This window comes from Vidua macroura, chromosome 15 (genome assembly GCF_024509145.1).
Source record: "Vidua macroura isolate BioBank_ID:100142 chromosome 15, ASM2450914v1, whole genome shotgun sequence".
NCBI classification, from domain to species: Eukaryota; Metazoa; Chordata; class Aves; order Passeriformes; family Viduidae; genus Vidua; species Vidua macroura.
In genome coordinates this window covers 15670402-15684600 of record NC_071585.1, presented here as the reverse complement: position 1 = coordinate 15684600, position 14199 = coordinate 15670402, and the positions used below count along the sequence as shown (strand labels likewise).

At 46.5% G+C, this 14199-nt stretch overlaps 1 protein-coding gene across 3 annotated transcripts in view; it reads right to left on the bottom strand.

Moving 5' to 3' along the window:
- The window catches only part of NSD1 (nuclear receptor binding SET domain protein 1), a 61175-nt gene that overhangs the window by 12783 nt on the left and 34193 nt on the right, over positions 1 to 14199 (bottom strand). For all 3 annotated transcript variants that reach the window (XM_053991451.1, XM_053991450.1, XM_053991449.1), the window contains 11 exons: positions 12923 to 13066; positions 12384 to 12507; positions 11385 to 11585; positions 9806 to 9985; positions 9280 to 9436; positions 8779 to 8984; positions 8119 to 8231; positions 5378 to 5647; positions 4000 to 4116; positions 2723 to 2864; positions 2218 to 2324 (listed from right to left, as the gene is read on the bottom strand). In XM_053991451.1, the coding sequence (XP_053847426.1) occupies positions 2218 to 2324; positions 2723 to 2864; positions 4000 to 4116; positions 5378 to 5647; positions 8119 to 8231; positions 8779 to 8984; positions 9280 to 9436; positions 9806 to 9985; positions 11385 to 11585; positions 12384 to 12507; positions 12923 to 13066 (1761 nt within the window). The remainder of the gene's footprint in view (positions 1 to 2217; positions 2325 to 2722; positions 2865 to 3999; positions 4117 to 5377; positions 5648 to 8118; positions 8232 to 8778; positions 8985 to 9279; positions 9437 to 9805; positions 9986 to 11384; positions 11586 to 12383; positions 12508 to 12922; positions 13067 to 14199) is intronic.

Here is a 14199-nt window from a genome sequence, read left to right as displayed (position 1 = left end):
TCCATTCCCCCTCTATGCAGTTATTCCTTTGCAACTGCCCCTTCCTCTCACTCTCCCATGCCAATGACAACCAAACTCTGCATCATCAGTACAGTTAAATTATCTGTGTAGTGAAGCAACTACAACTGGACCCAGGACAGGCAACCAAATGGTTCAAGTGCTCTCTTCTCTGGCCTAAGGCTTCCTCCAACCCTGCTCTTCCAACTCCCCCTCCAAGCCAGGCTGAGCCTCCATCTTCCATCTTTGTGGAACACTCAACTCCACAAAGATGATGCTTCTTGCCCCCAGCCCTGACCTTATCAAAGCACCATCAGTTTAGTTTATCTAAGGCGACATGAGCTAAATTCTGTGCCATTTTCTACATCTCTTTGTGTTTAAATATGTGTTCTCTATGAAGGATATATCTGTCTGCTGAGACAATACCTACAAAGCAATTTTTACATCTTTTACTCTGCAAAAATATCGTGCATAATATTTTCATCATCAAAACATTTAAAAACCTTGGTCTCCAGACATACAATTTCAGAACTCTGCATTGGCTATCCAGCTTTCCTGTCACCAAGGAGTTACATCTCTTGATTGTTTCCTTCCCCTTCACATGTGGATGTTTCTGCTTTCTCACCATCATTCCCCCTGACAATGGAGACAAGCTGGGCCTTTCTTATCACTGAAAATGCAGGCACTGAAATGCCTCCACCTAAATTATGCCACCGATTTTCAGAGCCTAGCTCCTTGGCCATCTAATTACAAAGGGAACAAGAAAATCCCTTCACAGCTAATTTGAATGTCTAAGAGAGGTCTAACAGCTGGACTAAGCGATTCCCACTTGCTCCCTGCAGTACCATAGACTCCCAAACATTCTTCCACACTCTCGGTTAGAAGGCACTTTTAAGAGTGAACTTGAGTATAATCAGTTTTGTCTTGCTGTATCTTCAGGAAGCTTAAAAATGCATCTATTGCGAGAAGAATTTAAAAAAAAAACAACCCAAGGTCCTGTTTTCTTGGTACTGTTTCTTAGCCCATCTCATCAAGATGGAATGAATCGCCTCAGATACCAAAATGGAACATGAATGCCAACTAAAGGGCACCTTTCTCTCATTTCCATCGTGCAACCTGCAATTTCAAGGTAAAAATGACAGTCAAACCATGTATAACACAGGGGCAGCACAAAATCAATTGAACTTTAAATTGCAATCCAAAAAAGAACTAAGTACATCAGATGTGCCACTCCCCTCATCTGTCAGCTTCTGAAGACATCAATTTTTTATTCTTGTAAGTTAATTTTTCTCAAGAACTAATCTCTGGAGAATTCCTAAAACCTTCCCTATATATTGATGGGGCTCAACAACTGTGCTGCTGGAGGTTTTTAACCCTTAACTGTGGGCACGGCAGGATCCACATGCCAGAGCAGAGGGATTACAGACTGATTTGGTGAAGCACTTGTAACAAACCAACAGCTGAGACAGATTTAGTGGGTGACAGCTGGGAACTCGGCCAACTGCTCCTGTTATTTCCTTTTCCCAGTGAGAACCAGCTCGCACAAGGAGGTAATTGAAATCAATTCCTGTTACTGCAACGTTACAGTTACAAATCGAAGCCCTCAAAAAGTCAGTGAGTTCTAAAAGCTGGTGGTTTTCCAACTACAGATATGGTAAATTTCTTATGTCTGTCTGATGTGTAAAAATCATTCATTTCATTAAAACCAGAATAAAATCAACAACTTTACTGCAGCATAGATGGTAAGGTAGCAGCATTCTGGTTGTAAAGCAACATCAGTGTGAAGGAATGTGAGTGTGCTGGCCTTCCATGCATGCTCACAATTTACTCAAGCCTTTACTTTGGGAAATGGGCTGAGTTGTGTTTTCTTGGTTATCTAATAAAGTCTTTCCCATGCCTGTCCTTTGCTCCTCTGGTGCTATGGAAAATGTCACGATAAGAAGTAGAAAATTGAAAAAAAATTCAAAAGAACCACCCTCTTTCTTTTATTCCTTCAGTGTAAAATAAAGCTTCCTGTCATTATTTATAGCAACTCTGATAACTGAAGATTAAGACTTGCTCTCTCAGAATGAAAACTCTTTATTTAACTCATTTCAAGCACTGTTCCCATGGCCACACTTAAATGATCTCTTCAACCCGAAACCTCTGCACCCAATCGTTGATACACATTTATGCAAAGACGCAATCTGGAAGAACAAAAGCTTAAAGGATGCATCATACCTTTGGCCTTACTCCTAGGAAGCCACTGCAGTTTGGGGCACCACATTTACAAACTGTCTTTCCATTTCCCAAACACTCCAGATTGTAGTTGAAAGTCAGCTCGGTCCCTGGCACAAAAGCAGATCAAAACCAAGCAGGTTGTTAATGAGTTACAGAGTAGAATGTTTTACTGCTGAAGTAAAAGCACTTTTTAAATACAATGTCACAAGTGACTGCCACCACTACACAAGGACACCAAACTATTAATCTCCCCAAAGATCTGTGTAGATTGAAAATTCAGTGCAACCCCTCACCCCTACCACATTTCACAGCTTAAAAAGGGCATTGATTCTATAGTAGGGCCCTGTATCAACCTCCACTGATACCATGGGTGTGTGTGTTTCATTACGTTAGTGCTGCTGTTTATGAAAAGAAAAATTAAATCCCTTTCCAGAGAGCTACAAACCCTCCCTTTTCCTTACAGAACCCCCGAGGCTACTGCAGACATTAACAGTGTGTTCCTTACCAGCTTTGATATTTACAAGTGCGAAGAGCCCGACCCGAGTGTCACCATTCACACACCATTTCTGAGTCTCACAGTTGGGCTGGCAGCAATGGTTCATGAACCGAGCATAGTTGCCCTTTGGCCCAGCATCAATGATTCGATCCTGGAATTGAAAAAAAAAAAAAAAAAAAAAAAACCCCAGAAAACCACATTTCAATCAGCTGTCATCATCTGCAATCAACCAACTCTGATGCCTCTGGCCAGTGCTGGCAGATCACATGGCAATACAGCCTCCTGCACATCATCCTACTCCTCCTCAAAGACATGGGGCTTCCAAACAGCCAGGACAGTGCCACTGTTGCTTTCTGGGAAACAAAGTCTCCCTGTGGCATCAGTACTGGATAAACACCACCCCAGCACACTTCCAAGGCAGTGCTTGTGGTTCCAGGCCCCAACTTCTGCTTAAAAGCAAAATAGCAGTTCCTACTTCTTACATGTCAGTGTATAAAAGGAAAACAGGAAGAGTGTGTAAGAGCTGAGGTACACTGGTGCACAGCTTGTTATGGGGCTGGAGAGGAGAGGGAAGCTGCAAGTGAGATTTGCTTTTGTAGTGATGAGGGAGATATTAACACTTGGGTCTGCCCCATCAGCCATACAAGGAGAACAAGATATGGTCAGTGTGAACTTGCAGGATGAGGGGAAAGAAAGCAGTCACTGTTATCCTCCACACTCTACTGCTTCCTCCCCAGGTCTGCTTTCATGGTTTCCTTCTCATCTTTCCATGGCTGAGTGACAAAGTGTGGAAAGCAGCTGACAAAACCACTTAAACCTCTGAAAATCAGGAATTCATAGCAACAACCTGGCCTGCAGGACCCACTGGGGACCCTGTGGGTGTAACTAAATCCATCAGTCTACTGAGAACAGCAAGACCTAAGATCTGAACTCAGATGAAGGTCTTGCTGTGCCTATACCTTACATGTCTCTTCTGGCACACACCAACCCTGCTCTGGGCTCTCCAAGGTTCAGCTGCTGGGAAGGATCCCAATGTTCCCAAATTCAGCCTCTTATGCTGAAGTAGGATCTACAGTCCTCAGACAACTGTCCTCACCTCTTCTGAACAAACTCAGCCAATGCCTGTTCAGACTTTCCTCCTAACCCTGAAATTCATTTAGTCATTTCAGAGGAAATGCAGACTCATCAGCAATGCTTAGCACCTTTTTGCTAGATGGAGTATCACGCCTGCCTTCCCATCTTTTTACTTCTGTTCAGGATGCTGGCAAGAGATTCCTTGCACATACCTTATCCAGTGTCAACATGTAGAAATTGGTAATGTCGTGCTCCTGAGCATAGCGGATTCGGGCTCGGCACTCCTCTTCGTCAATCAGCTCCCCAACATACTCATTAACAAATTCACCCTGCCAGACACAAAACAAGCTGATAAGACAAATTATCTGCAGGATGGAGGGATGTCCACCTTTGTGCTAGAACTTAGCTCCTGTTTCCTTCCTAAAAATCTCTCCCTGTGCTCTGTTTGGCCTTTAAGCTTCACCAAGAGCCCTGAACCATAGATCCGTTTCACATGCTCATGTAACTCAAAATAAATTAAATAAAGAACTGTGACCATCAGGTTACTCTTTGTGCCAAAGAAAGAATTAGCATCCAGGGACAGCACAGCAGTTAACCACAAGAACAGCACTTTGCTGCAAAGCTCAAAGCACTGCCCTAATTGCATTCCAGCTGAAAACAATATTTCTTTGGGGACCAGCCACATGGAGCAGCAGGATGCACCTGGAGCACCTGCTCCTGCAGTGAATGCAGGAGTTCTCCTGTGGTGAAGTACTGCAGAGACTGTACTCCAGTCTTTAAAGAGCACCCTAGCTCTGCACCTGTGGGGATAATAGGTCCCCCCACTAAATAACCGAGTGTTTCTGTTTCCAGACTGTCTGCTGAAAGTGAAACAAGCATGGAATGGCAGAAATATCCTTTAACTTATGGCACAGCAGGCAGCAAAGTTTTCAACAGGACAGATTCACATTTTACCTCTTCAATCAAGGCCTACCTCTTATTATGTCATCACTACTCCCTTTTCAGACATTCTTCTCTTACTATGCTAATAGTCCTCTGTTTCACTTTATCCTTTATTAGCTTTGAGGTTCTTTTGGATTTAACATTCCTCCTTCTTCATTCAGCACAGATGTGTGTCCAAAGAATTGCTATTCTTTGCATTTAAACAACACATACAAGTGTTTTAGGTGGAGATAATCAGTTTCAGCAGTAATAACAGCCATGTCCAAGACACTGCCCTTTTTTAAGATCCAAGCCCTGGTTTCTGTTTCTGACACAAGATTCTCACGCTGGATAAGCCTGGCTAGTCAAGAATGGAGGGGAGGAATAATCACTGTTCCCCATCTGGAAATCCTGAGCACCATCCCATTGTTCTTACAAGCAGACTGACCAAGCAATCACCTTTCTTACCCTGTGGGACATCAACATGCAAATCATTCTTTCAGTCAGCTGAGCCAAAACACTGTTGTCAAGACTGGAACGACTAAATTCATCCGTTTTGTTTCTAAATAGCATTCTACAACAAGAAGTCTTTTTCAAACTCAGTTTTCAAACCAAGAGTGATCGAGAGAGAAGCGACAAGAGAAAACGACACAGAAAGAGCGTAGGTACCTTCCTGATGTCTGTTTTGGCCTGCAAGCCCCAGCCTCGTGCCAGCGTGCGGAAGATCTGCACCTCGGGGTACTGGCGCTTGGAGAAGCACTGGTTCTGGCAGCGCTCGCCAGCAGGACACACCAAGGGGTGGCACTCGTAGAGCAACATGCGGTTGATGCACTCGGAGTCCAGGCCGCAGGGGTTCTCGTCCGTGGGTTTGCAGTTGCAGCGCGGTATCTCGGACAGGTCTGCAGTGAAGATCTGCACCTTCCCCACCGGCCGGTTCACCTTCAATGCACACGAGGGACATGAGCTCTTGGGAGCCACAGGTTAGCCCGACAGGCACTTCTGTACTCCACCCTCGCCTACGAGCTGACGGGCTGCAGTGACTTAGTGACAGCGAGGGGCAGAAGGACACAAGTACAGGCACTGCTGTACTTCTGGGAATTCTATTTTGAGAGGCAGAAGGTTAGAGGGAAGAGCTCAAGAGGATGCAGGTTCCCCATTAGCATCACCTGGTGCAGTGTGTATTCTGTAACCCTGGAAGGGCAAGAGGCTGCCAAGTGTCCCCCTCCCATCATTACTGAGCTCACATCCAGCTCAGGTGGCCAGCCCAGTGCTCTTGTTGGGCACACAGTATCACTGTGATCATCACAAACCATTTTCTGCATCAAACTGCACCTTCTCCAGTCTGAGTGTCAGGTGCTTTTTCTCAGCTTTCCCTTACTGCCCTGCTTTTTGAATGTTACCTTCAAGCTGGTTTGTGCTCTCAGCTGTCACACCTGTGACAGAAGGCCTACCATGCAGTTACCTCCCTACTCAACTGTCCTGCAGATGTAAATGGAAGCCAAACCAGACAAGGCTGGGGTTGGAAGGCCCAAAGAGGAGCTCAGAGTTAAGCCAAGGAGCTCTCTAAAAACCGCTCCAGAAGGAAGCAGAGTGCAGCACCAGGTGGAGAAGCGACTGGCGTGTCTGTGGCATGAGCTGGGTCCTTGGGGTTTGGTTAAAGGCAGCAAACGCTGAAAAGCAGGCAACAGAAAGTCAGGACTTTGGAGAGAGACACTGAAGGAAAGCTCCTTGATGCTCTTTCCCTGGGTGAACCATTGTCTCACTTTCCTCTCCCAGAACATGAAAGGAAGGGATTCTAGCAAAACTATTCCAGCTCCCATATAAGTTACCTAGTCCCACCCACAGAGTTTCCACATTGACAGCCTGTCTGAGGCTGGCCCAGTCCTGATCCCCCTTTGTTTAAACACAAACCCTGCAGAAACTCCTAATTAATCACTTCAACACAGTCTCCCCCACCTTCCTCCTAGAACTGTGTCCCACCTCCAACCTTCCTTGTCACTCAGGTTCTCCTCTGCTGCTTCCCATCTCTTACCCAGACTCATCAAGAGTGGCAAGACTTACAGGATTGGGTCAATCCACCACTGGTACTGCTTTAGCACTGCCACTCCACACCACATATGCCCAGCACACCTGCCCTATTCTCTGAGGCACTGCTGGAAAAAACCCAAAACAGGGCAATGCTTGGACTCATCACAAGCCTGATGTGATGAAGGATGCCAAGTACATTCTGCAGCCTCTCATGTGGGTGTTCCTTGGAATGGACTTGAGGTGCTCATCTCCTTAGAAGGAGTGGACACAAACAGCTTCAGCCATTCCATCCTGAAGCCCTCTCCAGTTCACCATCTGCTCCTGCAAACTGCTTTGCTTTCAGAGAGACAAACAGCTTGCACCCAGACCTCAGAAGAGCTGCCATGACTAATGACCACAACCGTCATTATTTATATAAAAGGGTATTTCAAAGGCTCTAAACTGCTTCCAAAGTTCCTTCATGTTGCAGCCAGAGAGGCCTAAAAATAGCTATAATGAGAAACTACTTCCTCCACTGAAGCTGCAAGGCCCATACTGCTGCCACAGCATTCAGTTGTGCTCTTTACACCACACAATAACTCATGAAGGATATACCTGCCTGCCTAAAAATCCTAGCTAGATACAAAAAGTGCCAGAAATCAGTTAAACTTTCATAATTTGCCATATAAAAAGGGAAGGAACACACAGAAGCAGTAAAAGAAGAACACAGTCCCTGAGTCAATGGGTTTCTCGTCAGTTGGGATCACTTCTCAGACACAGGTACATGCTTGGCCTCAGCTCTCCTCTAAAGTCACCTCCATCCTGCAGCTAGTGCTGCTCCAATTCAAACTCCATATTTATAATAATATTTAACAGCCCTTAACATGAATAGTTCCCCAAAACTGAGGAAAAGGGCTGATATTGCAGCCTCTACACTTGCTTCAGTACTTCTGTTCAGTCACCAACTGATACAGAAAGAGATATAAAACAATAGCAGATTATAGAAGATACTGTGAGTTACCACCCTCCACACAGCCTTGCTGCACTGCACCCTGACCACCTCCTGTCCTGCACCACCTGGTTTGCCCACCTTGCCATCAGCAGCACAGAGCATTTGACCACACTGAGCATTACCAGCCCCCTCCCCTGAGTTCTCAAGGTAGACACTTCCTTTGGACCACACAACTGACATGGACAGCAAAGACATGACCAGATCTGTTCCAGCAAACCAGAGTACCTCTGTTACTGCAGCCCAGCTTGCTGAGGACGGAAAGAGGATCAAAGGAACATTCAAGAACAGCCAGACACCCAAACATCAGAAATGTTTCTGTATACCTGTAAATCACCTGCACCGACAGCTCAAGACTTCTCTTTCGCACCTGCCCCCCACCACCCCTCCTCACCTTGATGTGTTTGTAGGGAGGAGGTTTCTTGTCATTCTTTTTGTCTTCCTGAAGTTGTCTCAGTTCTTTCTGCGCTTTCAACTCTTCAAATCTCACAGCAGCTTCCTGAAGAGCTAAGTGAGAGAACAGGCTCTGTTATGAGGAAATCCCTCTGCTCACACAGAGCTGGGCAGCCACTGTCCACCCAGTGTTCACAAGGTTCAACAGAGGAGGGTGAAGAAAAGGCCAATGCAGCAGGGAAGCACAGAAGTTACAGACAAGGGCCTGCTCATGGGTGATGAAGCATCCCATCTGTTGGCTATCTTTGCCTGCCCTCTTGGGCAGAGATGCCATGCAGCTACATCCACAACTCTCGAGTGCACATTTATATCAAGATAATGACTGTATTACACAGAAAGAAGCTGACACAGCAGCAGCTCACTTGAATTTTGAGATGTTATGTCAGAGCTGGACAAAGATTTGAGATCTGCACACCCTTCTCCCTCTCTGGGAGTCAAACAAACACTCTGAGCATGCTGGATGATACATAAGCAGCAGCTCATTCTACAAATTTAGTTTCACTTCAGTTATAAGAAGACATTTTTCTCTGCTACATGACACTTTTCCAAAGAGGAATGAAGAGGGTAAGACCATGTACATCCCTGGATGAAGACAAGTTACCTTTTTTGTATATGCCATCCACGCCCTTCCCCATCTTGTCTTTGCTGCTGACGTCACCTTCCATGTAAGGGAACACACGAGCCTGGTGGGTCCACAGGTAGTCCTTGGAGCCAAAGAACAGCACAGGGAACTCACCGATGTCATGTTTCATTTTCTGGATGTTGACAGGAATTGTCCTAGGATGGCAAATCTCAGCTGGCCACCACCTACAACATAGGAAAGGGCAGATGAAACCTCTGGCTTCCCCACTTCCAGCCACCTCAAAAGTATGCTACTGCATGGAGACATGGGAAAAAGTGTGTGAGGGCTTACCAACAAGGCTGGGGGGGGAGAAAAGAGGCTACTGGAGGAGGAAAGCTCACATTTTACCAGCAATGTGCATGCAAAAAACGCAGAGGCCTGCTGCAATGAACCCTGCAGAGAGGAGCAGCTCCTCACCTCCATCACCATGAGCACTGCATGAAGAAGGGATGGGGACAAGTCTGTTCTATCTTCACCTACCTGTAGCGCCCAACTTTCACCCAGACTACTTCTTTGTAGTGTGGCTTTTTGCCTGCCTTGCAATCATTACAATACCAGCTTCCCTCTGGCATCTCAATGTTTAGACACTCACGGTGAAACGCAGCCGGGCACGACTCGCAGCATAAAAGGCTGCCCCCTGCAAAGAGAAAGAGGAGGAATTTATCAGTCACTGTGCAGAAGCAAAGAGAAAGAGGAGGAATTTATCAGTCACTGTGCAGAAGCCCTGCAATTCCCCGTTTCCACACAGACCTGGAAAAAGGGAATGATGATCTCCTGCAAGCCCTTTTCAAAAGCTGGGCCCCACTCACGGTAAAAAAAGAACCCTTCTAAGAACCCAGAAAAGGTCATAGCCTGAAGCTGGACTTAAATGTGGAAAGACAGAGAGGCAGTCTGCTCTCTGCAGTTCCTATTGGGACATTCTGGATGGGAAAAGCTTCTGCCCTTTGTAATGAACTCTTGCCAGGGCATTCCCTGGTGCCAGGGGACCCAGCGCTGACCACCTCACCTTCCGAGCAGACAAAGCACCAGCTGACGTTGACGTGCTCGTGGTTGCGGCAGCCCCGGCGCGCGGTGAAGTGGTTGGGGCAGATGATGCTGTTGGAGGCCAGCACCACGGAGCCGGCGGCCAGGCAGAAGTCGTTGGAGTGGTAGGCAACCGGACACCGCACGCAGCGCATCAGGCGACCTGGCACCAAACAGCCCCAACACAGTCAGCCTCTGCAGGATCACCACTCCTTCCTACTAAAACTAGACTCTACTCATACCTAAGCTCAAAATGAGCTTTGGAGAAAGAAGCTGACCTTTAATTTTTATAGAGCACCCATGATATACTCACTAGATTTCTATTAAGTTATTTAATATAACTAAATATATATAAAATTATAAAATCTGTAATACCTATACCATAGATAAAATTACATTATTTAGAAGTGAAAAATATCCTGCATGCTGTGCAGAAACAGTTCAAGAGTTCACAGACTGGGACTGTTTCCTATCATACACAAATAATTACTAAATCAGCTCCGACAGTAATTGCAGACGGGGTGTTCCAAGTGCTTAGCTGCACATAATGAAATCAATCCCTGTAGCTTCTGAAAACACACGCACTTGCCTTTTGTTTATCAGATTTTACCCTGAAATTCCAGAACTTCCAAGCAATTCAGACTTCCCTACAGGCCTAGTTTATGTGAGGTTTTTAAGAGCCCATTTTCAGTTCCTCACAGCAGACTAGAAACAGGAAGAAGAGGTGGGAGAAAAGGGGTAAATGTGACCACTGAGAAGCAGCAGCCAGTCAACAAATGTTCAGTGGGGAAGAGGCCGGCTGTGGGCTGCGGGCTTTTGGCCTTGGTGTTGTTTTCTACACCAAATATTGATAAATGGGGGCAAAAAAGCCAACTTTGACACAGATGCTGAGGATAAAAATAGAGCCAGTCTTATTGTCACCCATCTTAAGATATCATGGATTAAAGAAAGGCAGCCTTAAAAGCAAACATACACAGCAATCACAAAAGTTTTAAGTTTGATCATGTGAGATAAAGGTCAAGGTATTGCTGCAAACAGCTCAAACAAATGTTTGCCTGGGAAGCTTAGCCCAAGGGTGTCTCCACTACAAGATGAGAGTTTACATAGAAAAAAATGGATTAGTAGAACAATATCATAGTTTGCCCTGTGCAGCTCTTGATGCCGCTGTGTTGACAGCCTGTGCTGCTAAGCAAGGCACCATCTGCAGCACTGGCACAGTGAGGAGCAGGTGGGAGAAGCACAAGCATGTCTGTACAGCTCCAGAGATTTACTCAAAAACCCACTGAGGCCTGAGGCAAGGCTGGGCGTGCAGGAATCTGAGCCTCTGGACAGCCTGAGAACATTCCAGCTGCCATGTCCGACCATGGGGAGTGCTGCCGAGCCTCACGCTCTGACACCACCCCTTCCACTCCCCTGGGAGCAGCTACTCCTCAGCAAACACAGCCATTGCTGTGGCAAGGACACAAAGGCAACAGTGCAAAGAACTGGTGAACCAAGTGGATGTGAAACAAAGAAAAACCAGGTGACTGCACCCCTCAGACCACCCTGGAGGACTCGGGTACCTTTAGAGGCAGAGATGTTTGCTGGGTTAGCAGCATGGCAGGTCATGCAGATGTGCAGGGAGCAGCGGAAGCCCTTGTTCTGCATGACTGTGGGTGGGTATTTCTGGATGCAGGCTTCGTGGTAGTACTTCCCACAGAGGGGCAGCAAGCACCGCTTCACGTCCTCCCCGCAGCTCTTGCACACAAAGCAGGTGTGGACCCCTGGAGAAAGAGCAACACACCAGTCACACAGGAGGGCTAAATGAGGACCTGATGCTGTCACCAGGCTGCCTAATAGCACAGCACAACTTCCCAGCCTGCTGCACCCATCCCAGAGCACAGGTCTCTGCACCAGGCTGGTTTGGCCTGAAGCTGCAGTAGAACTCCACATCAAAATAAATCTTATTATCGCTGGGACTTCAGGCCAGGGAAAAAAAAATTAAAAAAACAGTAACCCTACTTTGAGATTTCCTCCTTTCCAGCTTGAAAAAGACTTCTCCTCCTCACCAGACCCCTCTCCATAGTCCCAGGTACAAATTTGTCTCTTTCCCAGTAGATCATGGACATTCACTTCTTTGTACACTAAGTCTGAATTGACAGTAAGGCTGGTAAATATTTGAAGCCATTATTAATGGCTTCAAATCAACAAAGAGTAGGTTTAGATTAAACATTAGGAGAAAATTCTTCCATGTGAGGGTGGTGAGGCCCTAGCATAGGTTGTCCAGAGAAGCTGTGGATGCCTCATATCTCGAACTGTTCAAGCCCAAGTTGGACAGGGCTTGGAGTAACCTGGTCTAGTGGAAGATGCTCCTGCCCATGGCAGGGGGGTGGAATTTGATGATCTTTAAGGTCCCTTCCAACCCAAATCACCCTGTGTTTCTAATTAGGAAGTCATTATTAGATATCAAACCAATAATCTGAGGACTGAGAGCTACTCAGCAGTCCTACAGCAGGCACACCACTCCAGTCAAGGAAGCACCAGGTAAGCCCACACTCCTGCACTCACAGAAGCTGCCCTACCTGTGGAACACTCATTGCAGATGAATTTGCCCTTTGGCATCTCGGAGAGCCCAAGGCACTGCAGGTGGAAAGCACCACAGCACTGCGCCTCACACAGCAACAACTCCCCTGGCTTCTCACAGATCTGCGGGGAAGAAACACAGTATCAGCTTGAGCAATTTTCTTCCCAGCAGCAACCCCCGTGCTGGCCGGAACTGCCAGCAGAGACCTCCCAGGGAAAAATGCTACATTTTCCTTGTGCCAGTTAATTCCCGTAGTTTGTGTGTAACCACTGCCATTTACCATCCAGCTCCCTGATACCCTACCTTGGCTAAAATGTATCTTACACTGGTCACATCTCCCTAACCTCTGTGAACTTTAAGAGGAAGACCGGCTAGTGCAGGAGAAATGCTTGATACAGAGCACAAAAAAGCTGATTAATTCTACAATAAGCACTTGGAGGCTACCTGGACTTACCTAGGGCACTAACAAGTCCCAGAACTTACACAAAAATACTTTACGGTGGGATAGTTTCAAAGAGATTTCTAAAGGAACACTACCTGACACACGTTCTCCTTGAGAGCTGCTCCTCCTCCACGCTCCCCCTGTATCTTTTTGGACGAAGGCACTCCATGGTCATTCTCTGACCCCTCCTCATGACCCTCTTTGGGGCTTGCAGCAGTCCCATGAACTGATGTCTCCCCCTTTAAAGAGAAAACTAGAATTAGGATTGTCAGTAGCACCTATCCTGACTTGGAAACTACAAATTCAGTCACTGAGCACTTAATGGGTTTGGCAGGTGATCTGTCTGTTACCCACCCTGAAGAGAACATCCCCCATTACAGTTCCACCAAAAGATTTACAGAAAAGGAAAGGAAAAAGCTCTTAGTTTACTAGATGATTAAAAATACACACTCAAGACAATTATCTTCCTGTGCATAACCCCTCTCTGAGCAAGGAGTGAGCCCTGAATGGAAACAAATCAGGTAGGCTAAAAAGTCAGAAGCACCCAGTATCTACTTGCACTAGAAACAAATCCACAATCTTCATAGCACCTGTCACACACAAAATGAACTACATCTTTCCTCTACACTTATCTCAGCTTGTCCTAACCCATGCAAAATAGAGACACAAAGGTACTCAAGGCCTGTGCTGGTATGAAGTCAGCCAACCCCAAAAGGAGCAGCACAGCAGGGCATTCACACCCCATCCCGACTGAGGTGTGGAGTCTCCCACTGTCCTGACGAGTGTACAGCACTGCCCATAACATCCACTGGTGAAAAATCCTGGGGAGAGGATGGGTTTCAAATGATAAAGGCCCAACCACATAGTCATGGGCCAAGTGAAGGATTCTGCCATAAGGATTCCCAGTGTCCATGGGACCTGCCCAGGCACTGTTAAGAGGGAAGAATAGCAGGTATCTTAGAGACACTTGTTTCTAGCACAAAATACAGCTGTTCTGCAGCTACACCTGGCAGCAGTGCCACAAATTTTGTCAGGACAGGCAACTAAGGGCTAGGAAACACCATCCTGCCAGCTTCCAGCCCACTTGGGAGGTCTAGAGAACACTTCAGTGGCCTCAGCAGCCCCAGCTGCCACTCCAGAGTAGGTACAATTTAAGGACTATTAATACTGCACAAAAGTGATGCCTTTAGCTACGTGCTTTGAGCCAGAACATTTTAAGGACTCTGCCACTTTTAAATAAGCCAGCTCACTGCAGGTAGCTGAGTGATCTCAGTGCACAGCTGCCAGTTCCTCCCTGGGTCACCAAGCTGTAGCCATTGTATACCCAGGCACAAACAGTACACCTGAGAGACCCTGGGAGGAATTCAAACTG